This window comes from Aphelocoma coerulescens, chromosome 3, assembly GCF_041296385.1.
Source record: "Aphelocoma coerulescens isolate FSJ_1873_10779 chromosome 3, UR_Acoe_1.0, whole genome shotgun sequence".
In the NCBI taxonomy this organism is placed as follows: domain Eukaryota; kingdom Metazoa; phylum Chordata; class Aves; order Passeriformes; family Corvidae; genus Aphelocoma; species Aphelocoma coerulescens.
The window spans coordinates 13,196,146-13,222,992 of record NC_091016.1 but is presented as its reverse complement, the minus strand read 5'-3'; the positions used below and the strand labels follow the sequence as shown (position 1 = coordinate 13,222,992).

Sequence of the window (26,847 nt, the reverse complement as noted above, 5' to 3'; positions counted from 1 at the left end):
ATGAGAACAAAGAGAATGGTCCAAGATGTGGCAATCCTGACTTCTGGGGAAAGGAAAATAGTTGTTAGCCTTGAGAAGAGAAGGACAAACACCTGCAAACAACTTTCAGAGAAAGGTTAGGCAGAGCAAACAGCATCCCGAGCAGTTTGTACAAAGACTAATTAGTATTGTTATCAATGCTCTGGGAACAGATAGGTTAGGTCCAAGTCCTGCATTTGCTGACGTCTCATCCATCCCAAATATTTGCATTGCAAGACTGAAATTTGATGCTGAAGATAGTTCAGATGCTATGCAAGAACATATGGTGCACCTCCAGGCTTCAGGTTTCATCCCAGAGAGCTGGCTGTCTGACTTGTAGCGTGAAACCATTCAGGGTAGAAAGAAAAAAACTGATGTGCCAAAGACTCTGGATAACTGCAGGTCACTGCACTTAGGGGCATATTAAAACTGAGTACATACAGCTGGTGTTCATGATGGATCCAGTTCTGTACAAAAACCATGGATATTCCCACCAAAAAGGTAGCTTCTCATATATCAGAAATACACTGCTTTCAAATCTGATCATCATAAGGAAGCTCTACTTCATGTCATAGATACGGAGATTACTGCTGAATTGTCACATCCGCAGGTGCAGAGAAATAATTTGTCTTTGCTGGGAAAAGAACAAGTTTGAAAGAATCCTGAGGTCTCAAATCAGCAAGAAAATATCCTTGTTAATCTTTGCCAGCCTTGGGTGACTTCGGGTGGGAGTTTGGCTGGGTTGACCCCATATTATAGATCAAATAGGCCAGTTTCTCTTCAGCGAAGTTCCTAACAAAGAGGGCCAGACGCCAGCAGAAGAAAATCGTTATTTCCCCCCTGAATTTCTTAAATAATCTCTCCTTTAGATCACCAGTTGATTCCCCCCTTGTTTATTGACACCCACGCAGCCCAAGCCCAAGGGGAGGGGAAAGATTTGTCGGCGCTTTGGCTGTTCCCGCAGACATCCTGGCACTTGTTTGATCGGGGGAGGAACAGGACGCGGACCTTTCCTGCCGGGGCCGAGCCCGCAGCCGGGTGCTATTCAGCTCCCAGAACAATGCCTGGCAACTCCCGAGTAATCTAAACCGGCTAAAAACAGCCCAGCCTGGGGATGAATCATGGCCCATCCGTGTTTGCTTCCGCCTTTCCACTCGCCTGAAATCAGCACGGCCTCTACTGGCAGGCAAGCGGCTCCCTGGAGAATAAGCAATAAACAATATTTTAAAGGGATTTTCTTTCACAAGGGCTTTGCCTGTGTGAATTCCAATGAGAAGCCAACTCTCGAAAAAGTGTGCACATCCGGGACAGAGGGATGTGCAGCCTGCCGGGAGACTTGCTGTAGCATTCATCAAAGAAACCCCAAACACAGAAATATTACACAGGAACAGAGGGGATTTGGGCTTTTTCCTGGCTGTGAGTGCTTCTGAGAGCACCCACCACGTTATACCGCAGCGTTACAGCTCCTCTTCCTGAAGCAGCCCTGGAAAACATATTCCCACTGTGTTTCTCCTGGGAGAAAAAGCAAGATCTGCCAGGATGTAAATGGGGCTGGCTCCACTGGGTGCAGCAGAATGAACCCAGTTCACAGCCACTGGGAATCTGGACCATAACACTGGGATGGCAGAGGTGGAGCACACTGCAGGGCCAAGGACTGTGGCCAGCATCAAAGCACTAGCCAGGGACTTGGGGTACCTGTACTGTCCCCCTCACCCTGCTGCCAAACTGATAAGCAAACCCAGGATGTCTCTTTGGTCCTTCCTGGCCTAAAGCTAGGAACATTGTTGTCCATAAAGCACTTTATGAGATACTTGACCTCTGGAAAATCTCTGCATTATCTAAGAAATAATCTCCAGGATCCAGGTGACATGGACAAAAAAACCCACAACAGAATAAGCCAATGGAGAAAGGTTTGTATTTGCACATGACGAGAACTTGTCAGGATATGTCCACTCCAGCCACCAAAGAAAGGTCTGGCCAGATACAAACCCCAGAGCAGCCTGCTTTAAAGTGTGGCATGGCGATCTTCCCAGAAAGCTGCCCCGAGGGCAGAGCACGGCCGGCGTCCCACAGGGATCATCCCTAGGACAGGCCACCGGAGGGAGGTCTTGCACCGGGACTGCCTCCTGCAGCCGTGCCTGAGGATACCGGGATCCCTTCGCCATGGCGCGGGCAGTCGTGGCTCGCGCAGCGCCAGTTTCAGCCGGTTTGCAGCCAGGGCACAGCTGAGCCACGGGAAGGTACAATAGGGGTACAAGGAAACACCCTGTTGTTTACACAAGCCCCTCAAGACGCTCCGCAGGTTCCCGGGGCCCAGCGGGACCCGGCCCGGCCGCGGGCGGGGCGGGGCGGGGCCGAGAGAGGCCGGGGCGGATCCGGGCCCGGGGCGGCTCAGGGGGCGGGGCCAGGGCTGCTCGGGGGGCGGGGCCGGCGCGGGGTCAGCGCCAGCCGCGGGGCGGGGCCGCCCCGAGCTCCGCTCCCATTGGCTGTCGGGTGGCGGGGGCGCGCGTGCTGACGCACCCGGCGCTGCCATTGGCTGCTGGCGCGGAGGGGGCGGGGCGGGGTCGCCGCTCGGTGAGTGAGGGCCGGGGCGCGGCGTGAGGGGGGTCCCGGGGGTGTCCTGAGGGTACCGGGATTCCAAAGGGAAAGTGGCCCGGGACCCCCGGGTGCGGCGCCTCCTCGGCTTCTTTGCCTTTATTTCTGGTCTTTATGTTTAATTGCCATTTTTTTCCAGTGGCGGGCGAGGAAAGGAGCAGAAAATAGCAACCCGCAGATCCCGCAGGCCTGAGGGGCGAGAGCGGTGTGGGTTTTCCCCAAAACAACCCCAGAAATGCTCCCCAGCCAAAGCGGAGCTGGAGGGAGACGGAAATTCCATCGGCAGCCGCTGCGCTCACTGAATTCCATCAGCCAAGCCATACGCACGGGCAGAGGGAGCCCCTCCTTGGACAGAGCCCTCCTTGTCCGCCGGGCTTTGTGCTGCGCCTTGGCCGGCAGGGCCCTTCTGATGGCGTGAAAAAGCTCAGGGATCGCTTTTCAGGAGAGATCCCTGCGGACCTTCCCTTTGAAATGAATGAAGCAGCCCCACTGTCTTCCTCTGTTATCTAAAAACACGGCCGCGAGTACCATTTCTGGGAGACAATTGAGGGCTTGGCTGTAGCTGGGAGTTTGGGCTGTTTCCCTGTGCTTTTGAGGCCAGTGGAAAGTTTCCACCGTGCCTAAAGCTGTGGTCGTACATCCCTCCTCAGTCCTGCCCGAGGATCTGGGATTGCTTCTTCCTGTCGCGAGGGTTAATCTGGATGCGTCGCTGCCACGGGCAACCTGACCTCTGAATTTTTGTAGGCTTGTTGGAAAATGGTGAGAAACCTCGTTTTCTAGACGCTCGTGTGGTTGGGAGTTGCACTTAGTGGCAGCAGTGTTTTCACTTTGTTGTTAAATACGACTTTTTGCCCGATTGTTCTGTGTGTGGATGTGTGTGACATCCCCGTCTCGTTTGTGTCCGGGTGTGGTTTGGATATCCAGCTCCCTCTGAAGTTAACTGAAATCAGCTGCCTGAATTAGAGACTTTGGGAAATGCAGTGAGATCTCTGGTGTCTCTTTAAATACCCTTACAAATCCTGCAGTAAGCAGATTTACTCTCACTCCTGTGTGTTGGCAGGTTTCCTGGTTTCTCTTCAGCATCCAATTAGCTTCTGGAGATTTAATGAACCTGTGAGCCAGCACTTGCTCTTTTTTTAAAGACCAATGGCATCGTAGGAATGTAAATCACTGCATGCTGCCTCTGTAAGATAACAAATGATCTTAAGTTCAGAATATTTGCCCTCCTCCACACAGTTAGGAAAATAACAGGTGGGTCTTGACCTGTAAGTTTTATTTTATGTTGCCTAACACATGCTTTTCAGATTTAAGGTCAAACTTCGATGTTTTTACAGTTGTTTTTACTGGGCTGTCACCTGACTCAAACCACTAAATCTGCTGGAGGTAAAGATGTTCAAATCCCTTTGAATTTAACATGGCATCTTCTGAAAAATAAGGCTGTCCTGAGCTTGGTTGTTAGTTACATACAGCACATTCACTTTTAAACTTTAGAGGCTGCTTTGATGCCTTGTTAACCTTTTCTTTCTTTTATATGTGTATTTTTAAGCCACCTAACAAGGGTAGCTTTATTGATTCCGTTTTTTACGACAACCCCACTTCTTTGTGTGGAAACAGGACCTTTCTGAGGGCAGCAGAGAGCAGTGCCATCCATTTCAGATAACGGGATGTGCGTAGGGTTGGCTTTGGTAGCAATGTAAGGAGTGGAATGGGGGGGGGGGTCCAGGTGTGGGCTGGGGGCCGCTGGGTGAGGGCTGGCGGAGCTCGGGCTGTGCTCGTCCCCTCGGCAGCTGCTGCCGTGCGGGATCAGCTGCCGGCTCTGGGGAGGGGACAGGCGGCTGCGGGAGCTGCCACAGGTTGTGCCTGCGCTGGGGATTTGGTTTCCCCTGGAGAGCCGGCGCGTCCTCCCGCCGCTCTTTGTTCCCAAGCCCGTGGGAAAACCCCGCTTGTGGGAGGGAGGGGTGGGTCATAAAACGAGACTGTGACAAAAGAGCTGATGGAGGGAGTGAGCATCAACTTGTTTCCCACTTCCAAATATTGTTTGGGAATTCTTTTTTTTTTTTTTTCTTTTTGTTGTGTTTACTGTTGATGCTCCCTTGGCTGGTCTCTGCTGGCACTAGCTGGGGGACTACCAGCAAAATCACTCTGCTGACGTTTCCCTGCTGCCAGCACCATGGTCTGGGCTGGAATTGTTGGAAGAGGATGTGTTGAGTCTCCTTGATTTGGCTCAGGGGTTGTCCTGCAGCAGCTCCTCACTCAAGCCCAAGCGAGTGCAAGCATTTCCATAAATTAATTTCCCAGAGAGTTAATTTCATGAATTGAGGTAGAAGCTGCAGAGCTGAGCTCCAGGTTTGAGTTTTACAGCCTCCTACCTCCCCCTCTAACTTTTTATAGCTGCTTCTTGCTTCTGGGTGGCTTCCACTTCAAGGTTCTGGGTTTGTATCTTAAAAAAACGCTCAGCTTTCCACTCCAACAGCCTTCAGGGCTCAGCCACACCAGTAGGTGCTTTGTGTCTGAGTTAATGGTGTCTCATTCAGGCCCAGTGACCTCATGGTGCACAAAATGTTGGTGACATTGGCCATCAGTGCAGGACTCCAGTGCCAGCAAGGTATAAAGCCCAGGTTTGTTCCTGGCATGGCCAGGGTTGGAATGAGATTTTCCTGGTGTGTCACATCCTCAAAACCAGGAAATGCTGCTGAGATGTGAGTGTTTTCTCTTTCTGCTGTCCCACGTGACATACCAAGATGCTTCTTTATGAATTTCGGGGTCTCACCCAGGCCATGCTTAAGCTTTTCGTTATTGGGCAAACCCAGTTTTTGGCATGGAGACAAGGGGGGATGGTGAGATGCCATTGCTGTGTGCTGTGCATTTCAGAGAGCCCGAGGCTCAGCATCGTCCTGTGGAAGAAGCTCTGTCCTGATGGCTGTGGATGTGGGAAAGTCACCTTCTGAAGCCTCACTGAGCGGGAAGGCCGAGGGCGATGGGAGGTGGGACAGCGCAGATGTGGAGACGGACTTCCCGGAGCTGGCAGGGAGCCTGCACCGGCTTTTGGGGACAGAGGAAGCCAAGCCCAGCCTGCAAGGGACAGAGAGCGTGGCAGTGAGCAGACAGAGTCACATGGCCACTGGTGTTACCCAGGGAGGCTCAAGCTGCCACCCAGAAGTGTCTTCAGCCTCTGCACCTGGATTTCCCAGAGCAAGAGCAAACCCCTCAGGGAAAGGGGCGTTAATGGATAGAGCTGCTGATGGTGGCCCTGTGCCTCGTCGAGTTGGCCACTGGTTCCTCTCCTCAGAAGAACAGCAGGTGAGAGGGTTTGTACCTGCAGGTGTTGCTGCACCACCAGGAACTCCCAGGAGAGGTGGGGACTTGTTTGTCAGGGCTGGTCCAGCAAGGGCTTTCCATCTCTCCCAGCCAGAGTGTGCCCACCCCTGCCCAGGATAAGATGGGTGGTGAGGAAGGGCTTGGGCTCCAACACCCAAGATGTTGCCTCCATTCCGATGTTGCCAGTGCAGAGCTGGGAACTTGCTCAGGACAGTGCTCTTTAAATAAGCCTCTTGCTGCCAAATGACTCGTGCAGCTTCCCAAGCCCTTGAGATGCCTGTCCTCAAAACCAAGCCCTGCTCTGAGCAGCTGCAGGACATCCCACAGATGGAACAGAGTTCCACTTCCAGCCTCAGCTCATGGCAGGTCCAGGGTTGGGCTTTTATCTCCATATCCCAGCACAAAGGAGCCTTTTGTCCGGGTGCTGTGCTTCATTTCATGCATATCTCTCTCTCCCTTTCCTTTTCCACCCCGTCCTTGAGCAGGTGAAGGCATCGGGCTGTTGGGACCCGGCGTCCAGCCCTCCCAGCCAGCGCAACTCTGCTGAGGAGAACATCCTTGCTGGCAGCCACCACGATGTCCATGTTGGCCCTCGGAGACAAAGTCTGGGAGCTCAATCCCCATGTCCTTCCACCCCAGAGCTCCTGCGGCCCCAAACCCCGCCCAGCCCCGGGAGCGCCCTGCGGAGCCGCTCCGTGCTGAGCCTCTCCGCTCTGTCCTCAGAAGGGGACGGCCCCTCCGAGGAGCCGTCCGGCAGCTTGCCAGCCAGCACGGATGTCCCTTCTCCTGCAGCCACCACGGCTGCTCAGGACCTGTGCTGCCGATGGGGAGCAGAGGGCAGGGCCCTGCAGAGGCGGGAGCCCCTGGGCCCTCTGCTCGATTACCGCAGCGCCGTGGGGCGCATCCGGGAGATCTCCTCCTACCAAGCCGATTACTGGGCCTGTGCCATTCCGGATTCATTGCCCCCATCCCCGGACCGCAGCTCACCCCACTGGAACCCCAACAAAGAGTACGAGGACTTGCTGGATTATGCTTACCCGCTGAGGCCGTGGTACAAGCTGGGAAGGATGCCGGAGCCTTTCTTCCACGACTCAGGAATAGGTCTGGACAGCTTTTCTGCTTCTCCTGAGGGCACATCCAGGTCCACCAGCATCTATGGCCGAGCTGGGCAGGCTCGGGGAAGCAGAGAAAATGTTCTTTGGGAGGTTGTGGCCTCTGCAGAGAGATTCTCCACCCCGAAGCCTGGAAAAGGAGGCTGTTCAGGAGCTGGCTCGTACTGTGAACCTTTACCTATTGCCAAAGCATCATTTGCAAGGAGTGCTTCCTCTCATCCTTCCAGAGGTTTTGCTAAGGATGTAAGGGTGGAATCAGCTGGGCCAAGCTCACCTGGGTGCCCTACTGGCGATGGGAGAAGCTGGGCTACCAGAGGGAGCCCCTGCCCAAACTACACAGGGCAGGCAAAAAGCACCAGTAGGTTTTTACCCACCACAGGAGTGTTCCCCCTGAGGAAGGAGTGGGAAGGTGATGAAGAATTTCTTTCCCTGCCTCCGAGACTACAGGAGCTGGAAAGGCTGGCTCATTTTTTGTCCAATCTTTCCTTAACTATAAGGATGCCCAGGCATGACCACCATAACCTTCCACATCACAGCACCAGCAGGCAGCCCCTTTCATCCAGGTTGGCTCCTTTTGGAGAAGCAAGAGGCAGGGACAACAGAGGGAATATTGAGGGTTATGATGGGCTGTGGCAACACCGCGGCTCCCAAAGGCCCAGCTGGGAAAACATGGAATCATATGGCTGGATCCATAGGGACCCTCTCCAGGGACATCGTCTACCATCTGGTCTCAGGGACACGCTGGATGGGATGTACCTAAATGAACCACGGGTCAAGGGGCATCCAAAGAAGAGCCAGCAGAGTGAGTCCCTTGTCCAGTGTGTTAAGGTAGGCTGAGACCAGAAATAAAGTTTATTCTGGGAAGATTGCACATAAAACGTGCCTGTCTTTATGGCACGATTAATTAAAGCTTCCCGTTCTGCATGATGTGCCCCGCCTGGCAGCTGGTGGTAATTTATGCAGGGGGGCTCACCAGAGCAGATAATTCCTTCTGATGGAGCAAGACTCTTGCTTTCCCTGGGGCTCAGTGTCATAGGCCAGGCTGAGTGGGGATGTGGCACTCAGCTGGGTCCCCCAGCCCACCCATCCTGCAGGCAGGAGGCAGGAGCTGCAGCAGCTCTGAAGGGTTTCCTGATTATTTTATGGATTATTAAATTTGTCCCACCACTGTGCTCCCACCCTCCTCTCCATCTTCTTCCCACCCCAGTGCTGGGATGAATTTGGAAACGATGCTGGGCTGTTTGCACAGGAGCGTTATCATGCACATAGCTGCAAACTCATCCCCTCCTCTGCTATGGAAATAACTCTGTTGATTTAAAAGGGTCTTTTCTGTATTTGTCATGCCAAATTGCAGTGCCAGGGAAAAGCTTACTGCTTTATGGGAAACTCCTGAGGAGCAGGAGCAGGTCTTGAGCCTGATTTTGATGCCAGCAGAGGCTCCTGGGTTTCATGCAGCATCTTACAAAAATAATCACTTACTGAGATGCTTTAAAAACAAATGAAAGCACTTAATTGAATGAGACAGTCCCTTGGGCAAAAGCAACTGCAAATTAACTGCCTGGCTCCGGTGAGGAGGAGGAGGGTGAGGATATCTCTTGGGCTGGGAGGTGGTGGAGGCCAACCTCTTCCTTCAATCTGGGTGCTACCAGCCTCCAGCACCTCTCCGTGCAGAGATTTCATGGTGACCCTCAATTCTTCAAACTCACACGGTGAGTGCTGGAGCTGTGCAGGAGTTTAAGTTAATTTTTGCCTTTTTCCTGTTGACCCTTGGTTTCCCAGGCTTACAGATGTTTGTGTGCTGGTGTTGGAGAGGAACAGGTGCTTTCCAAAACACCACTGGCTCACCTTTTCCTGTCCCTGCCCTATCTCTGTTGCAGAAATAGATCGATGACCTCATTTTTATGCTTTGTTGAGCAGATGTTTTGCTCCCAGCTGGAAGAGCTGATCTGTTGGCTGTACAGCGTGGCGGATGTCACCGGCAGCTGGGTGCCACCCTCACCAGATGCCGAGAGCGTGCTGGCATCGCTGCACCGCTACCTGGTGGGTGTCACCCTTGCTCTGCTTCCTTCCCCCTCTCCTTGCAGGCAGCAAGCAGTGGGAAGCCAGGCATCACTGGAATGGTCCAGGGTGCACTGGGTTTGCAAAGCCAAATTTGGGAGCACCAGGAATCTGCTTGGAGGAAACTGCTCCCTGGGTAACCTGCCACAGGTGTGTCTCTTTCAAAAACCCTTCTAAGCAAGGCTGCTCTTCTCCTTGCCTTGCCAGGAGTTCAGGAAGGATGTGGCTGACCACCGGAGCCTGACTGAGAGCGTGCTGGAGAGGGGAGAAGCTCTCCTGGCCTGCATGGCATCAAATTCTCCAGGTGAGGAGGAGCACTTGTGTGGGGCTGCTCATGGACACAGGTGATGCTGGTCAAGGCATCTGTCCCCCCAAAATCCCTGGCCCAGCCTGGCTGGTGCCACAGCACACATAGAGTGGTTGCTCTGGTGATTTAGAAGGGATTTCTACAGGGTGGGCTGTAGCTGCAGTCACCAAAGGGGCTTTAGAGGTTGAGTGCTGCATTATGGATGGGCTTTCTTGCACAGTTCCAAAGGTTTTCTTTAAGACCCCGTATTTCTGCATCTTCGTGATGAACCTGGAGCCTCCTGGGTCAGTCCCCACCCCCTGCAAATGCTGCATCACAATGGGGATGGGATGAACAGCACATTATTGATTTTTAACATTCAATTTCCTTCCAGTCTGCCTGGGCAAGCAGAACTCTGCTCTGACAGACACTGAATTATTGCATTCCTGTCACCTCTATTCAGACGTTTTTGCTTTCCAGCTCTGAAAGACACGCTGGGTCTGATTGCCAAACAGTCAGAAGAGCTCGAGAGCCATGCAGAGCACCTGTATGAGTCCATCCTGGCTGCTCTGCGGGGCAGGGACGCGCTGCAGGACGAGGGGGGTGCAGCACACGGCTGCTCCATGGGTAAGCAGGGGGCAAACCAGCCTTGCTGCAGTGGGCAGAGGGGTGGAAGCACAGGAACACTGGAACTAGCAAACACCAAACATCAGGGTCTATTGTTACTACTTTGAATCTGTTTGGAAAGCCTGAGAAGGCAGCAGGGAGACTCAAAATAGCTGCCCCGTCATGTTTAACCGTGTCAGGGAAAGGGCAGTGCGGGTGAACCAGCTGATGAAACCCAAGAGGGCGAGGGGAGCGATGGCAGCGCTGCAGGGACCCGGCAGGCAGGTCCCTGTCACTCAGGGTTGGGGACGGCAGCAGTCCAACACAGTCACCTGCTCTCCCCAAATCCCTTGCACAGCACAGGAAAGATGAGGAAGGGTTATCTTTTAGTTTTGTGTTTTCTCAGAAACACTCTGATTGCTATATAATGGTGGGAAAGGCAAGAAGTGAATTCAGGTATAAAATAGGGGCTAGAAAACTTGTTTGCTTATTTCTTGACCATATCCTTTCAAAGAAAACTGGAGGCAAGTGTTTCAGGGGTGCCAGCCTCTTAGAAGACAATAACAATGGTTTAAGTAGTGTTTGGTTTGTTGTGGCTTTTGAATTGCTACCTCTACCCAGCTGTACCCTCTACACTGGTGAGATGGGGCAGTAGAGCTGGGGGTTTCTTTCTTTGTCAGACTGCAGGCAAAGCACAGCACCAAACACCTCATTTTATTTCAGGTGCTGCCTCTGTCAGACCTAGGCTGCATTAGCCCATCTCAGGAGGGCTGAGAAGAATTGCAGCAAGCACCAAACCACTTCCATCACCTCTCCAGAGATGCCAAAATCTGTGTCCAGTTGCCCACAGGGCTGATTCCGGCGTGGGTTTGTGCCAGGGCTTGAGAAAGGTGCCCTGTACAGCAGGTGTGCGGCTGCTGAGATGTCCGGAGTTGTGTAAGGAATGTACAGCTGGCCTTTTCTGGTTTGTTTATTAACATAGCTTCCCTTTTTTTATTGAAGTGGGCTGTTCTGTGTTAGCAAAACATCAGGAACACGGAGTTTTTAACTGAGCAATCCATAGTGTGCCGTGAGCTCGCTAAGTAAAGCCTTGTGATTTTAATAGCCCTGTTCTCATGGTTTGTTTATGCTCATCAAAAATAGGTGTGAGAAGCCAAGAAATAGTAACTCCTTCTGGTTCTTGGGAGCAAACTGAGGGCCTGTTTATAATTACCACTCCCTGCTGAAGCAGGGCCTACTTAACTTTCAATTTTGTTATTCAAAAACACAAAAAGCCATGATACTGAATCCTAATAAAGCAATAAACAAGCGAGTACAGGCAGGGAGGAGCCAGGTTCTGTGTAACCTGCTGCTTCCTGCTGCTGGCAGGAGCTCTGTTAGTGCTGTGCTGGTTTCCTGAGGTGAAGAGTTGTGCCTTCCCCCCTTCCAGCTACTGCAGTTAAATCACTGCTCAGAACATTCATCAAGGGTTTCCAAACCCTTTCTCCAACAGAAAAAGGGCAGCTCTGAAACAGCATAAGGTTAAGTAGCCAAAAAAAGTTACAGAATGTTGCTACTTGGCTTTAATTACCTTTAACCTGAGTGGTGATCATCATATTCTTGTGCAGAATACATAATTTCTTCCATTCCTGTGAACAGAACACAGAGAAGTTTCTGTTCTGCACAAGCAGAAGGTGAAAGCCAAGTTAAACTGAAGCAGTTACAGCAAATAATTAATTGGGGTTTGTGAGGGCGTTTTGATATTCTCCCATCTTCTACATCCTCAGCTTGAAGGGCAAATTTTTTTGGCCCATTGTGTCCCAAATACTCAGTATTTCAGCTCACAAACTACAGTCCGTTTTTCCAGGACCTTCAGGCCTGCTTTACCCTCATGACACAGCTCAGCCTGACAACCCCAGGCTTCAGCATGGAGCAGCACCAGCCCAACGACCCATTTGTGACTGAGGGGGAAACAAAGAACCACCAAACACCTGCTGTAGCCCAACTGGTTTTGTAATGCTTTTATTACTGTATATATTAACATTGGTTTGGATAGTATGTAGCAGGCATCTCAACATTGAAGTTCATTTGTGCACTCTCTGCAGGGAAGATGTTTTACCCTCAACACACCTCCTTCTGCTTCACTTCCTGACCTCAGCAGCACTCACTGCTCCTCCTGTTCCGGAGGAGCAGGAGATCACATGTATAATGAATTATACCGACAAGCACATCTCTACTAGAAAGCACATCACTTTATTGTGAAGGTCTCAAGTGGAAGAGTTCAACTTAACCATGACAATACTTTATGTATTACAATTGCCTGTTGATTTATGCAACTATGTTGAAGAAAGCTGTTAGCCAAAGTCACCCCCCCCCAAAAAAAAAATCAGAGGATATTTGCACCAGTTTTAGTTTATACCTCACAACATACCTAGGCTATATTTTTACTATCACAGGGTGTATTTACTACTAGGGGAATGTTACATGGTCTTTCAAACATGAGACTATTTACAGAATAGGCTGAACATTTGAGTTTAGATAAAGCTGAACAATTTTACATGTATAGGAAGTGTTATAGGCTAGCTTTCCTGTGGCTTTTAGCTAGACATCAGGCACTAATGATTTGATTAGCTCTGTACAAAGAATCACACACCATCCAAAACCTCTTGGCTGCTGGTTAGTTCCAAATTGTTTGAGAAAGCGCCTACTTGGAGCAACAGTTTGGTGGGGGCCTTGCTATCCCCATGTCACCCTCCTGGTGCCTCACTGCAGAAGGGAATAGAAGCTAAGCTGTTGCACTAAGTCAGAAGATACTGATTAAAAGAGGATGGAATTAACAGTATATAGAAAAGACATAATATACTGGTAGAAAGTTTTACCTCCCCAAGGTTATGCTGAAATCGTTCATGTTAGGGAAATACTGTTCTCTCCCCTGCTATGCAAAGCTGACAGGAATTCCCTACATCGAGTCCTTGAGAAATAAATTAAGTTCCAAGACTAAGTTAGGGAACTGTTGTACATTCAGAGTGCATTATGCCTCGTGAACCTCGGCTGGGTGTTTCTGGGACAGCACACATGCCTTAAGCACCATGACAGCTCAGGCTTTGGGGCCATAGTCACTGGGCGAGTTGCAGGGAGGGTCTGAGAGCCATGGCTGCACACACAGATATGTTGTTTTGTGCACAATGCAAGCCTGATTTCCCCCTTAGCCATACAAATTAAGACAATATTTATCACCATACAGTTTGATATTACTTCCAATAAGTACAATATTTATTAAACATTTCTTCAGTTTTGTTACATATTGTGCAACAAATTACAATATTCTGCAGCCACAAATTATATGCAGAGTATGAAGAAACTATTAATCAGATAGTGTGATCTCTCCATTTATAATTCTACAAGAAGGAACTAGCAAATCAGATCTTACATATATCTTACTAAATTTTATGCATGGAAAGTGACAGACACTGTTGTGCTGTTTGATACAAAATGGCTAAACTTCATCTTCAGAAGACTAAACCTGACATCTAAACATGCCAATAGAAACATCAAAACAAAAATACATCCTAACCAACCACAGGAAACAGTCTGGTATCAGGAAAAGCAACAAGGATTACACGTTTATAAACCAGCACACAAAGGTTTAAAACAGTTCTGAAAATGAAGTTAGCTGTCTTGAGTCAAGGGAATAAAAAAAGTCAGTATTGACCATTTACAATCTCTGACCTTTGTGGAGACGGTAAGAATCTGTTGTAGTGCAGCTACATACAGTACAATTCAGGCAATTTTTTTTTTCACTTGGGTTCAGATTGCAAATTCATTGTTGTGAGACAAAAGGGGGGAGGCAAGTTTTAGCAGCAACCTCCACTAGACTGCTTGACTGGAGTGCTCTGAATTTTAACATTGGACTTCTCTGCACCACCAGCTGTCGCTCCCGGACCCATTCGTTTTTTAATCTCGGCAGCCATGGTCATGAAAGACTGTTCTACATTTGTGGCATTCTTTGCACTGGTTTCCAAAAACGGAATTCCAAGAGAATCTGCAAATTCCTGCAAATTGAGAAACAGTGAACAGTAAGCTCATACACAAGTTCATACCTCACCTCATTTCCTGGAGCACCACCACTGGATAACCCACAAGTTTCTGGATCCCACCCCACACCCCATCTCCAGTCTGAAGACAACTTGCAGGGCAGGGGGTCATTAAACTGCCCCCATTTGCGACACAGGACACCTCCCACCTCCCTGCCCTGGAACCTCCGTGCACGACAAACCAGAGCAGGTACTCGGCCAAGCAAACACATGAGCCCCAACATACCTTTGCTGTTGTATAGTCTACTACTTTCTTTGTGGTCAGATCACACTTGTTCCCCACCAACAACTTGTTGACGTTTTCACTGGCATAACGGTCTATCTCCTGCAGCCACTGCTTGACATTATTGAAAGACTCCTACGAGATAAGAGAACTGTAAGCAAGGCCCTTGATAAAGAAGCAAGTTCAGCACTATCCCTTTGGTCATGACCAGGAAAGAGTATGAAGCAGTGCACTTATCCATGTGATTCACAACCACAGGAGAGGACTGTAATGCTGCCAAACTCCCCTGGATGGCCTTGGGCCAGTAACCACAGGGCCCATGCAGCTCCTGTTCCTAGCCCTACACAATCAGCCCTTCCTGCACTCTTCCCCCTATTATTTTTCCCTGCTCCATATATTGAATATTCAAGATCTTTTACCATCTGGGACTCTTCTTCCTTCTCCTGTAGCAGAGATAAGAGCCATGGCACACAGCTGAAACCAGACGCATCCCACATATTTACAAAGCATCAGGTATTAGGTGCAAGCCACCTTGTTGTAGATATGCTGGAACAACCTTTGACTCCAGAAACGCTGGACTAATATTCCAGTTAGTGACTGAACACAAGCATTCTTTTTCTATTAATTCAGGAAACCCTATACTTCCCAAGTGCCCTTCAACAACCGCACCAGTTCTTCAGAGATCCTTTCACAGAAAACACTGGCTCAGTTGTATCCTGCACACAGGCTGACAATTTTCTGTTCCAAATGCCAGTCTTTACTGTAGACCACAGTTTAAGTACATTCAGAAATCTTTCAACAACTTCCATCAGTAACTCAGACTTCCTGCTACCAAAGGCAGGGTGAGAAGTATTCACACAGAACAATCAGTTACCTGCTCACCAAGTTTTAGGTTAAGCCTAAGATACAATTGCTCAGGAGCCACAAATTCTACTGCTTCCTTTATTTCTGCCAAACCAGAGGCAAACACATACATTTAGCTTGATAAGCCTTAACACAGCCTGTAGAACTGTGGTCACTGTCTCCTTAAGATGTGCCCAGTTGTTAAATTCCCAATTTACTCATCAGCCTGGAGAAACTCTGCAGGCACAGGTTTAACACTCACCTGATCTGTAACATCATACACAACTATGATGCCATGAGCTCCTCTATAGTAACTGGAAGTGATAGTCCGAAACCGCTCCTGTCCCGCTGTGTCCCACTGCAAGACAAGTAACAGGGTCAGCTACTGCAGTGTGGCTGAGCCAGTGCTCTACATCAGCTTCCAGAAACAGCTCAGCAGAGCAGCCATCCAACTACAACCATATACAAGCCACAGCTACAGCAGTGGCTCTGAAGCTGAATGCATCAAACAGGATTCAAGGAGATCATGTATTTTAACTGAGAGTTACACTTCGTAGGTACTTTTCTGAAGTGCTCATGTTTGGTTTCAGCCAAGTGTAGTCAAGAGATCTCTGAGGAAAACATTAAGCAGTTTTGACCCCATCTTTGATGAAGATGCCATGGTTCAGTGGTCAGAAGAGCAAACACAAGCCAGGGCTTGAAAACCTGTTAGGAGTAAGGTCAGAGAGCTGCAGGTCTCCAACATGACCACTCCCTTCAACTTCCTTGGCACATAGGCTCTGGCAAAGGTATTTAAAGGCAACAACTCAAACCAAACTTGGAGAGTTAAGAAGGGACATAAGGTGCTTGACCTCTTCTCCCACCCAGGACAGGGAGCAGGACTCACCCAAACATTTCTCTCCCTGGAGCTGTGTCAAGAAGAGGCCAGGCTGTGTATTAAAAACAGACTCACAGAAGATTTCAGCAGTGGCAGCATTCCTAGTGGGCTGCTGTGTGGTCAGGACAGTTACATTAGAGTCTGGAAGCCCAGGCTTCTGGCTGTAAGCTGGACTCTGCTCCACAACACTGAATCCCTGAGTCATTGCCTTCAAGTCCTGAGAGCCTCTGCTTGAGCTGGAGGCAGTGGCTGACAAGGATTGTCTGACCTTGCACTGATATTAGATTTCATCACACCAGTCACCCTTTTAGAGTGCTTCAAGATTAAAGAACTGCCAAGTCTCTTCCCCTGTTTATTCCAAGTGAAAGGCCAAAAGCATAACCAGAAAACACCGCCCACTGCTAAGGCAGCCAGGCCAGTTACAAGCCTTTGTGTCAGTTTTTCCATTCAGGTCAACAAAAGCAGAGTTTCCAGCACTTAAGACAGTGCAGCCTGGTAGTAACAGCTGCTGTGGAATTCAGGCATCTTGGACAACTGAGTGGTATTGCTGCACTTACACAAATCCCAGCTAAATACTGCAGAACTACACCAACTTTGATATGAGAGCACTCCAGCACAGAATCTCCTCTTCCAGGCAAACAGCCTTGATAATAAGCACCCTTCTTTAGGACAGGTGATGACAGTGAAAACTGCCTTGCCTCTTATAACAGGGAAAATGTCCCATGTATTTTAATGTATTTTAAAGTACAAAGATAACCACCAATAGCTATGAATATAACTCTCTGCTCCAACAGACTGAAACACCCAGGAGTTGAGAAATGCTACTTACTATCTGAAGCTTGATTGTTTTCCCATCTAGTTCTATAGTTCTGATTTTGAAGTCCACACCAATCGTGCTGATGTAACTTTCTGTGTACGTGTCATCCTAGGAGAGAGAGTGAACAGAAGTCAAGCCAGCTGCGCCTCTTCTGCAGTCACCTACTTCATTATGCACCAGTCAGAGGACTTTGTTTCCTTGTAAAACCAGCCTCATCTCTCATGGTGAAGTCCAGGAGATGGCCAGGCATTTCCACCAAGTATTTACTTTTCAAAAATTCTGCAGCTTTTAAAAGCACCAACCAGACTTGTGTTTCAAAAACCAGTCAAAAAAAGCCTCTTTTCTGGAAATCCTGTAGTGTCAAGTCCTTGTGAGCTGAAGTGTAAAATACAGTCTTTGCTCGTGTTGGCAGACTGAAAAGCTACTTAGAATAACCACTGAGGTTATTAAAACACAACAGATTTTTGTTTTCCTTTGATGGTTTTTCATCTGTGTCACACAGCAGCTACCTAGAACAAGTCAGAGGCTTTGCCTGTCACACATGAATGTCAGATCCTCTGCTGCTGCAGCTGGTTGCTAAGGCAGGTTAGAGTTACAGCTGGAGTACTTGTGCTAAGGCCTCTGCTCTGCAGCCTGTGTCAATACAGGAGGGAAAACACTGCTTCAGGAGTCTGCAGGGACCTGGCTGCAGTCTCCAACAGGCCTTTAGGCACACAGAAGCTGCTGGGTCAGTCTTTGCTACCTTCTAGTGATTGTCAGCAGGAAGGAAGTTTCTATTCCTAAAGTACCCAAAGGATAGAACTTCATGTACAATGTACCACAAAAGGCTTTATGCAACCAGTAGGTATCATAAAAACAAGGGATTTCTATGGGCTGTGAATGGAAGACATCTTAGGTAATACATCCAAGTAAGAATAAAGTATTAAACCTTTCAGAATGACATGACATTTATTTCCTTAACATTTCAATACTCCAAAGGGTATTTTGAAAAGCCTGAAGATGTTCAACCTACAGCAGCAAGAACACAAGTAAGTGAATGCTGTGGTAATTCCTTATGTCAGGGTAAAACAGCTTAGTTGGAAAAGCACATCTCTAAAGGAAAAAGCTACTCAGTTGAAGAAACACCAGATAACAGAGCACAAACTTAAGATGGCTAACAAGAAAGAAAAGTTGGATTATTCACATGAAGCCAAAATTAATTCAAAGTATCTGCAAGAGAAGCAGGCTAGACTGCTCTGGGAATGCTGCTCCAGCTGTGGTGTAACTTCAGTGCGCTGCCTCCATACTGTGAGCAGAGCAGGTGCCCTCCTCCTGTTCATACCAGCCCCAAGAGCAGCCATAATGGCTTTAACTGAGGCTACTTGTACACCCCAGATCACCATTCCAGATTAGTAACATCGAGTACAACAGGCTCTTTCCAGAGGTGCCCAGAACAACTGCTCAGGCTGTGAAAATGAAGCCATCACCTTGCAGTAGTGTCCCACTCAAGTTTCTAAGCTCATGTCCCACATTCTGCTTCCCTTCCTCTCCTCCCGTGGCCACGTAAAGCTGCATTTTGCATAGGCAGAGATAAGAAGTTCACTGGACTTCAGCTTTTTCTACTAAGAGCTGTCAAACCCATTTTACATTTTCTTGTTGACAGGAAAACCAGAGCCAGAACAGCTCACCAGCAATTTTAACATTCACTAAAGAAAGCATAAGGCCTTATTGTTCCTGGAGTATTGTTTACATTACTTCTCTGACTAAACAACTGGTAGATCTTTTCACTGCAGATATCAAACTTCATCTGGCTGAAAATGTTCTTATCAAGCAGTAACTGATCAAGGTTTTACTCCTCATGCCTAAGGGCACACCCCCAGAATTCTTTCCATCCTCAGCATTCTACCAGTACTGTAATGATGGAAGTTAAATTAAGATATCTTGTTCTCAAGTAACAGGAAAATTAGAATTAAACTTAACTGGACATATTATTAATATTATTTCTTTCCAATTTAGTCAAACAAATACATCAGCTAGGCTCAAATTCAGAAGACAGGAGGAGTCTGCAATATTATTCTTTGGTAGTACCAGGCCTGTCAGACATCAGCCCTGCTACCTGAAAGGGAAGTTCTTGCTAAGTACCTCTTTTACATAGTTGTCAAGCATGATCACTTACTGCAAACCTAAGTAGAAGGCAAGATTTCCCAACACCGGAGTCTCCAATCAGAAGTAGCTTGAATAAATAGTCACTGCAGAAGGAAAAAAAAATTAGGTCACTTAATGAAAAATACTGTCAAGAATGAAGTTCCTTACAGTCAGTACATTATGACTTTTGAGAAGGGTAAATTAATTCACTGCTAGGGAAATCACCTACAACTCCAAGCTCCTCTATTCAGTTTAGAAATTCACAATTTACTTGGTAAGGGAAGTGTGAGGCAGATGCTCTGAACACAGCATTTTTGTGTGGAACTGTGCTTTCCTGGGAAGTTACTCTGAGGATAATAGCGGGACTATCAGCAGGAATACCACAGTCCTACCCCAGCCCTTTGTAGTCTAGCTGAGATGAAAATCATGCTTTGTAATTGAGTGCAAGCCCCCTTATTTGGCTGAGTAACTCAAATAACTCACAGGTGGTGGTAACAGCCTGCTGCCCTCCAGGGCCATTATCTTTGCTTCTCTAGACTCAGAGGTTTGATTCCACTGCCCAGCTGTACCAACACCAGGGAGCTGCCAAACCCAGCCGTTTCTTTCCTCAGTTCAAGTTACTCACGTTAAAGTTCCAGCAGAATGCAACAGTGCAATTGAATACCCACCTTCCACAATAGACTATGAGCAGTGACCAATACCACACCTGCCTTCCAGGAATTAAAGCAAAGCTCAAGTCATTTCCAGATGAGGATACATCTTTGGGGGATGTCAGGTGTGGTATCAGTAATTCTCAAGATACACTGAAGAACTGACAAATCTTTTGCTTAATGTTGAGTCTTCCCAACATTAAAGAATAAGCACAGTGTCACCGACCAGCCTATATTTACACTTCAAAGAGTGGTGAAGATTTCGCTGTTGGCAAAATACCGGTTTTTGTCTTAGTCCTAAGACTAATGGGGAAATTTCATGCTAGGGAACAAGTAACAGAGAGAAACAACAACCCATCACTTTACACAAGTTATTTTGCTTCTCAAGTACTACACTAACTCATTGTCAGTTGACAACCCTTCAGCCCTGTAATGGCCAAGATTAAGTCCTGTTCTCACTTAACCACAGCAGTTCAACAGCCATATTCTTATGCCCACTTAAGCAAGGTGAGTAAAGATTAAGGGTATGTAAAGTGCCTGAAGTCACTGTCCCCACCTATTATTCCCTAGAATCACCACTGCCTCTGGAATCCAGGCAGGAATCCAGCCAGGAAACTGCATCCATCCCCAGCTGATGCAGATGGCCAACCACAGCTTTTCACCACTCCTCTGCTCAAGTGCCCAAGTGCCTCTCACCTGGCTGGGCCCAGGCTGCAGAACACACCCGGATAAAACCTCCAGCCTCTGCAGCACCTATGCCCAAGGCTAGAGGGGAGTCAGAAGTGCTAAATGTACCAGCTAATAACCCAGTCCTTATAAATGCAACCTTCCCTCAGAGTGTACAGCTAAAACCACTAAAGGCATCAAAGAAAAAAAAATTCAAAGGATACCTAGCAGTTTGCAGTCACAGAATTCACCACTCCACCTGTCAAGTCATGCACTAACACAAGGCAAGATGGCTTTAGGAGAATGGCAATTAACCCAAACTGTTCAGGGGACACAAGTAACATTACCCCACAACCCACACATTGCAGTAGATTCAAGATGGCTGAAGCACTATTACAGACCAGAAAACTTCTCACCCCCAGTAATAGTTTGGTCCCCAAGAGCAGCAGAAACTCTGTAACCTGGAGACCAAGGTAAAGTATGAGGGCTCCAGGACCTGGTCCACTGTCACACCTATGCCTTCTTCCCCACCACTGTGCCTCAGCTTCCACACAGATCCTTCCAACTCCAGCAGGAAGTTTGGGCTGTTCAGTTCCCTACAAACACAGGGTTTTCATCAACCCTGAAGTCAAATTATTACTTAGAGCTTGCAGCAAATTATAATCCCCTTGAGAATATTAACACACAGACGAATATTAGCACTGTATTGGCTTCACTAAATTAGTGGGAAAAAAGTAACTCCTTCCTGGTAGAGGTAAGGCTTCAGCTGTAAGTCTGGGATCCACTTAAAAACTTCCACTTGCTTCCAAGAGTAATTCAGGTTCCCCCAGGCCCCAAACATGAAGAAAACTTGTCTTCCCCTGTTACTTCTCATGCTAAGAGCAGCTCCCAGCAAAACCTACCCATTAAATCTCTCACTCTTCAGAAGCAAACAAGAACAGTAACTGTGCGTACACAGAACTGATGTTAAGCTAATACAACAGGAACTCAGAAGCCTTAAATACTGGGTTTGGTATCTTTGCTATTCAGATGTCCCCTCATTTTGGGCTTCAGTATTTCCAGAACCACAGAGTCATACAGTGGTCTGCAGCACCAGTCCAGCTGCAGCACAGCTGGAAACAGCCTTTACTGAGTTAGTTCTGGCTCTGATCTTAGAAATGGGTGTTGTGTCACAAAAACGTAATTTTTTAAAACACTCCATATTCCAGTATTACGGTGCCTTCCTTTCCAAGTACAGTTTAAAGCTTTAAAAGATACAGCTTCCAGACCTTTTAAAATATAGCAGGTGCCTATTTAGGGCCATAAGAACCAAATGTGCAGTTTGTTAGACAGAGTGAGACAGCTCTTGGGTACAGCAAAGTTTAAATCAAGTAAAATTTTAAAAAGCTACAAAAATTTGCAGAAACCTATTTCTAGACTGAGCTACACCAACAGAATATTTGGGTAAAAGGGTTCAACCATAGCAATGCATCCAACAAACCACACAGATTATTTGGTATTTACTCCCAAAGAGCCACACAAATATTTCTGAGGCCACTGAATTTTGCTCTTTAAACCTGAAGACTTCAAACTCATCAGCTCCTCCAGTTCAGGGAGCCTTCATAAAGCTAGCTCAGCTATGCAGCACATATTCTCCACACTCCTTGGGAGACAGTGGGAATTCAGGTTAATCATTCAATTATTTCTCACCATTTACATAAGCCAGTCATACTTGGGACGTTTAAAAGAGCACTGTGGAAGAGCATGTGCAGCAAGGCAGGTGGGTACTGTGAGTAAGAGTGAGGCTTTCAAATCCTCCCCATAACTTCCTCTTGCCAGAGAGATAAAGGACAAAGGTGTTAAATGTAACTGCCTCTTGCCAAAAAAGAAAAAAAAAAAAAAAAGGCACCGCCAAAACAGCCCCGTTGATGTTTTGAGCAGTGCAGCATCCTCCTGATACACACATGTCCCACGTCAGAGAGCTCAGCAGAAAACCAGGAAATCAAGTTGAGGACAGACCTGGCCAAAGCTGTGTGGAACAAGGGACCTCTAAGATACCACTGTTTATATCATTTATATAAGGAGGCCTGTGGGGATTTTTTAAATGCCAGGAGGGTTTTATGCCAAAACAGACAAGGCTAGGTAGTCATCTGTCTGCAACAAGAACTGCTGGAGCTGGCTTTAATCACTGATGTCAGCTGCAAGTTTACTGTAAACAGGTACTCACAGCAGCCTCAATCCCCAGTCTTTGTTCTACCACCCCAGAAATTTTGAAGGGGAGCATGACTGTCACTCTGATTACACACTGTTTGTGCAAGTAAACAGAATCCAGAAGACATGATGCCACCTTGCATGGCAGATTGCTGTTTAGAAAGGTTAGAACACAAACAAGTTCAGATTCTTCCAGCAACCCAGGAGCTGTCACTCAATTGTCATCTACTAACCACCATCACACCAGACTGAAACCCACCTCACTGGTATTCCCAAACACTTCTGAAGAATGCAAAAAGTACCCTCCAAGATTTGCTCCAAAACCCACTGAGTTTCCTCATCTGTGCTTGAAAGTATCTAGAACAAGATCCAGGCAGAACACTGATCAAGACTAATTCCTGATACTACTTGGCTGCTATGGACTGTGCACCCACCAGTGTGTTTATGCTGGTCAGCACACTCCATCCAGGTTGCAGAAGGGCAGGAAATGCTGAACCTGACATGACCTAGTCACAACACAGTCAATATTGACATTTTGCTCATTTAAACACCGGCAGGGAAGGAGGAACAGAGGGAACACATCCCAATGCTTGGTGGGCAGGTGTTTTCAGAATTTAGCTTCCAAACACTAATTTTAATATTTCATCTACCCCTCTTCAGCTCCTTCACTTATCTAAAAACGAATGGTCTACTAGGCTGTCCCACAGACCTGGCTTCAAGGAAGCTCTCAGAAGCACAACTCCCCTTCAAACCTTTGCACGAGCAGGATCTAACCCTGTAGCTTTATCAGGAAAGCTGAAGGATGTAGGTCTTGAGTGAGAAATTTTAACTAGCTATCCCACTGACTTCTGACGGAGTTCTGGCATGCCCAGGAGAGAGGATTTGGGGCTGCAGCCTGATCTGAAGCTGTGATAGGGAAGTGAGAATGTGTTACATTACAGGCAAGGCACTTCTGAGAGGATGAACGGACAGATCTGTTACAGCAAACTAGAAGGAATAATGTCATAATCCCTTAAATCTTATTCCTGTTTTAACAGGGATCCAAGTACACACATCACAGTGACAGGTATTTTCTGCCTATCTCACCACACCCTTTCCCTCTCCTCCCCTCATCCTGCCGACGCTGGCCTCTCAGGAAGCAGCAATTTAACACTACGAGTTAATCTCAAACTACAGCTTTTCCTCTTTGTTTCACTTTCAAGAACTCAGCTGTGCTCACCACCAGGAACAAGCACTCTTCACTGAGAAGGAGCCTCTCCCAAAACACTGTCCTCAGCACTCAGTGCCTCGTTGCAGGCAACTACTCAGTCTAGAGGGCTGAGAGACTGCAAGAATATCTATGGAAAAAGCCCCCTCCACCTCCTTTGCCCTAGTGGCCTAACACTCTTCAGGCAGTGTCCCACTACAAAACTCAACAGTCTGCAAGGTAAATTTGAGCTAAACTTTTGAGAGCCATGAGGACCATGGGGCACCAGCAGTCTGTTAGATTTTCATCCACTGCCCACCTCCAGATACTGTTTTGGTGTTTTCCAAAGCTACAGGAGCAAGTTTGTGATGTAATCTTGCCAAGATGTAACTCAAATTCCTGGCTGTCACCAACGCCCTCACTAGCCGATGACTACTTGTTTGCTCCTCAGGTGATTTTAATGGACTCAGAGTCTATTAAACCAACCCCACTGACATAAGCACAGAGCACAGGAGCCATGGCCACATAGGTCAGGAGCCTCAGCTGTGTGGAAGGGCAAGCTGTGAGGACAAAATTGTGGGTGTCTTCCAAGAGCAGAGTCCATGGATATCCGGAGCAGCAATGTCACACCACACGTGCATTTCAGTAGCAGAGCCACTCCAGTGGCATCAGATGGGACAGTGGCTTCACCACCCCAAACTGGGGTGCCAGCAAAGCCAGCATCTGTGAAAGGATCCTGAACACATCCTACAAGGCTAAAGGGTTAGAAGCACAGCAGCTAATTTGAACTCCTTTCTAAACTAAGCCTAAGTCCCTCCTCTTACTCACTCAAAAAAGCCTTGAGCAAAATAAAGTTTATTGTTCCCGACAGCCTGGTGGGCAGGACACAGCTCCCCCGAGTTACCAGGATACAGACAACCCCTGGGCAGAGAGCTCAGACAGCCCGACTCCCGAGCAGGCCAACTGAAGAAAAAGGCCATACTCGCACAACGACCCTCCCAAAAACCCCTTGTGTCATCACCAGGTTTTCTAGGCAAGTGCTATTTCAGCTCGAAAGAGCCCCAAGAGCGTTTCATTATCAAGTCACAGCGTTGCAAAATCTACATAGGCAAGAAGTGTTTTGCAAGAGCCATGTGACACACACATGACTTGCAGCTAAAGCGAAGGGTGGACCCCTGGCTACGGAGCCGCCACCGGCCGGGGGGATCGGCTTTCACAGGGCGCCGGTGTCCCCCCGGTCACTTGTTGGAGTCAAGGCCCCGATGTGCATTCCCGAGGTTCGGGAAAATCGCCGTCGGCTACGCCCCACGGCGCTGTCGGGGCGGCGGATGCCGGTTCCCAGCGGGGACACCATTACCTCCCCACAGCCCCGCCGGGACCCACCCCCGGGCGGCCGCGCTGCCTCCCGCCCCCCCACCCCTCCTCCTCCCCCGCCGCCGCTCGGGCCCGGGCGCGGCTCCGCAGGGACTGGGGGGGGGGGGGACGGGGGACTCGGGCCCTCGGACCCGCGGGCCCAGCGCGGTCCCCCCGCGCCCCGTGGCGCCCCCAGCGCGGCCCCGGGGCCGCCCCGTCCCGCACTCACTATTCGGGGTTCATGCTGGACATGTCCGTGGGGCCCGCGGCCCGAGGGACGGCGAGCGCGCTGTGAGGGGGCGGTGCGGCGGCACCTCCCGCCGCCGAGGCAGGCGCTCCGCGGTGCGCTGGTCCGAGGGAGCCGCGATCACCCGGCGCTCGGCTCGGCCCGTCCGCCCGCGCCCGCTCCGCGGCCTCCGCGCTGCGCCTCAGCCCAAAATGGCCGCCGGAGCCCGACCAGGAAACGGGGCGGCCGCTCGCCGAGCAGCGCTTACATGGCCGGGGGGCGGCCGAGGGGCGCGACGGGAAACCGAGTCCACGCCGCCGCCGCCGCCCGGCCGCGCCCCCTCCTGCGGACTCGCTCTCCCGGTGGCTACTGCGGCGGCAGCAGCGCATGCGCGGTAGCCGGCCTTTCTTCCCTCGGCCCCGTCGGCTCGCAGCGGCGGCCGGCGGCGCTGATTGGCGGGGAGGCGCCGGCCGGGGGTGACGTCTGCGGGCAGACGTGGCAGCTCGGGCGAGTCAGCGCGCGGGCGGGGCCTCGGCGCGCGAGGCGGGGCGGGGCGGGGCGGGGCTCCATCCCGGGCTCCATCGCTCCTTGCATCCCTCCCTCCATCCATCTCTGCCAACAGCCCTCGCTCCATCCCGGTGCCGCCTGGGCAGGGCGTTATTTCTCCCGGTGTTTCCCTTTGCTCCGCGCCGAGCGGGCGGCAAGGCGAGCCCCAGCCCCGCCCGGGGTCTGACACCCGCGGCCCGGTCGGGCTGTCGCTGTCTCTCGGGGCCTGTGGCCGGGGGCTGCGGGAGGGCCGGGGGAGGCAGCCCCAGAGGGAACAGGGTGCGGGACAAGGCTCCCGGGGAATGCGGCCAGGCCTGCGGTGCAGGGAGGCGGGGAGGAGAGGGAGACCCCGCTCTGGCGCCTGTTCGGCCTCCCTTCCGGGCCGGTGAGGTGTAGCGATGGAGGCTTTGGCAGGCGCAGGGGTGGCCGGCGGTGCAGCCGCATCTGGAGCAGCACAGGGTAGCTTCAGCCCCTCTAAGGCCTGTGTTTTTCACATGCATTAATAAGTCACTGTCCCTTTTTGCACTGCCGTTGCATCTTTTATCAAAACCTCTTTACGAGCGTTAATCACATTTCACAACATTCTTTGGTCACAGCAAATATTTCTATGCTCTATTGGCTGCTGGGAAGCGGGTGTGGAGAGACTGCCACATGCCTGGGATCTCAGAGCAAGCAACCTGTTAAAGCGGGAAAAATTCTCAGTACAGGAGCCTACTTTCTGGTCAACCACTTTTAACAAGGTCTCACTGAATATCGAATTGTATTACTGACACTTTAGTTGTTGATGTTCTCAGGTTTATTCCGAGCAAAGCCCTGGCCCTTTCAACAGCATCAGAGAAAGTACAAGCGCTGCAGCGCTGCACATCATTCCAGACTTGCACACAGGGGACTGCTAAACCTTACAAGTCTTAACAGCTCCTTGTAATCAGCTCGGGAATTTAAATCCCCACTAAACACATATTATCCGACATTATTTCATTACAAAGGGCATAGTATAATACACTGACCAAAGTTTATCTTCCAACCAGCTCAAAGGACAGGAGGAGCAATCTGCAAATGGACTGAGATCACTGAAACATT

The 26,847-nt window shown here is 49.4% G+C and overlaps 2 protein-coding genes across 3 annotated transcripts; one reads left to right on the top strand and one right to left on the bottom strand.

The window, feature by feature from the left end:
* Positions 1-2,173: 2,173 nt before the first annotated feature.
* On the top strand, positions 2,174-13,826 carry CEP68 (centrosomal protein 68). Of its 2 annotated transcripts, XM_069009074.1 has the most exons (8): positions 2,174-2,258; positions 2,753-3,372; positions 5,485-5,913; positions 6,417-7,871; positions 8,961-9,083; positions 9,309-9,405; positions 9,868-10,014; positions 10,717-13,826. In XM_069009074.1, exons 2-8 carry the CDS (start codon positions 3,370-3,372, stop codon positions 10,746-10,748), a joined length of 2,286 nt encoding a protein of 761 aa, XP_068865175.1. In that variant the 5' UTR covers positions 2,174-2,258; positions 2,753-3,369; the 3' UTR covers positions 10,749-13,826. The 2 variants fall into 2 exon arrangements, with proteins under 2 accessions (XP_068865175.1, XP_068865176.1); XM_069009075.1 differs by lacking the exons at positions 2,174-2,258; positions 2,753-3,372 and having other exon boundaries at positions 4,644-5,913.
* On the bottom strand, positions 12,205-25,610 carry RAB1A (RAB1A, member RAS oncogene family). Its single transcript, XM_069009076.1, has 6 exons — positions 25,225-25,610; positions 18,982-19,054; positions 16,839-16,934; positions 15,395-15,490; positions 14,293-14,424; positions 12,205-14,024 (listed from the first exon to the last, which is right to left on the bottom strand). The coding sequence occupies exons 1-6, from the start codon at positions 25,608-25,610 to the stop codon at positions 13,827-13,829; spliced, it is 981 nt and encodes a 326-aa protein (XP_068865177.1). The 3' UTR covers positions 12,205-13,826.
* Between the last annotated feature and the right edge of the window lie 1,237 nt (positions 25,611-26,847).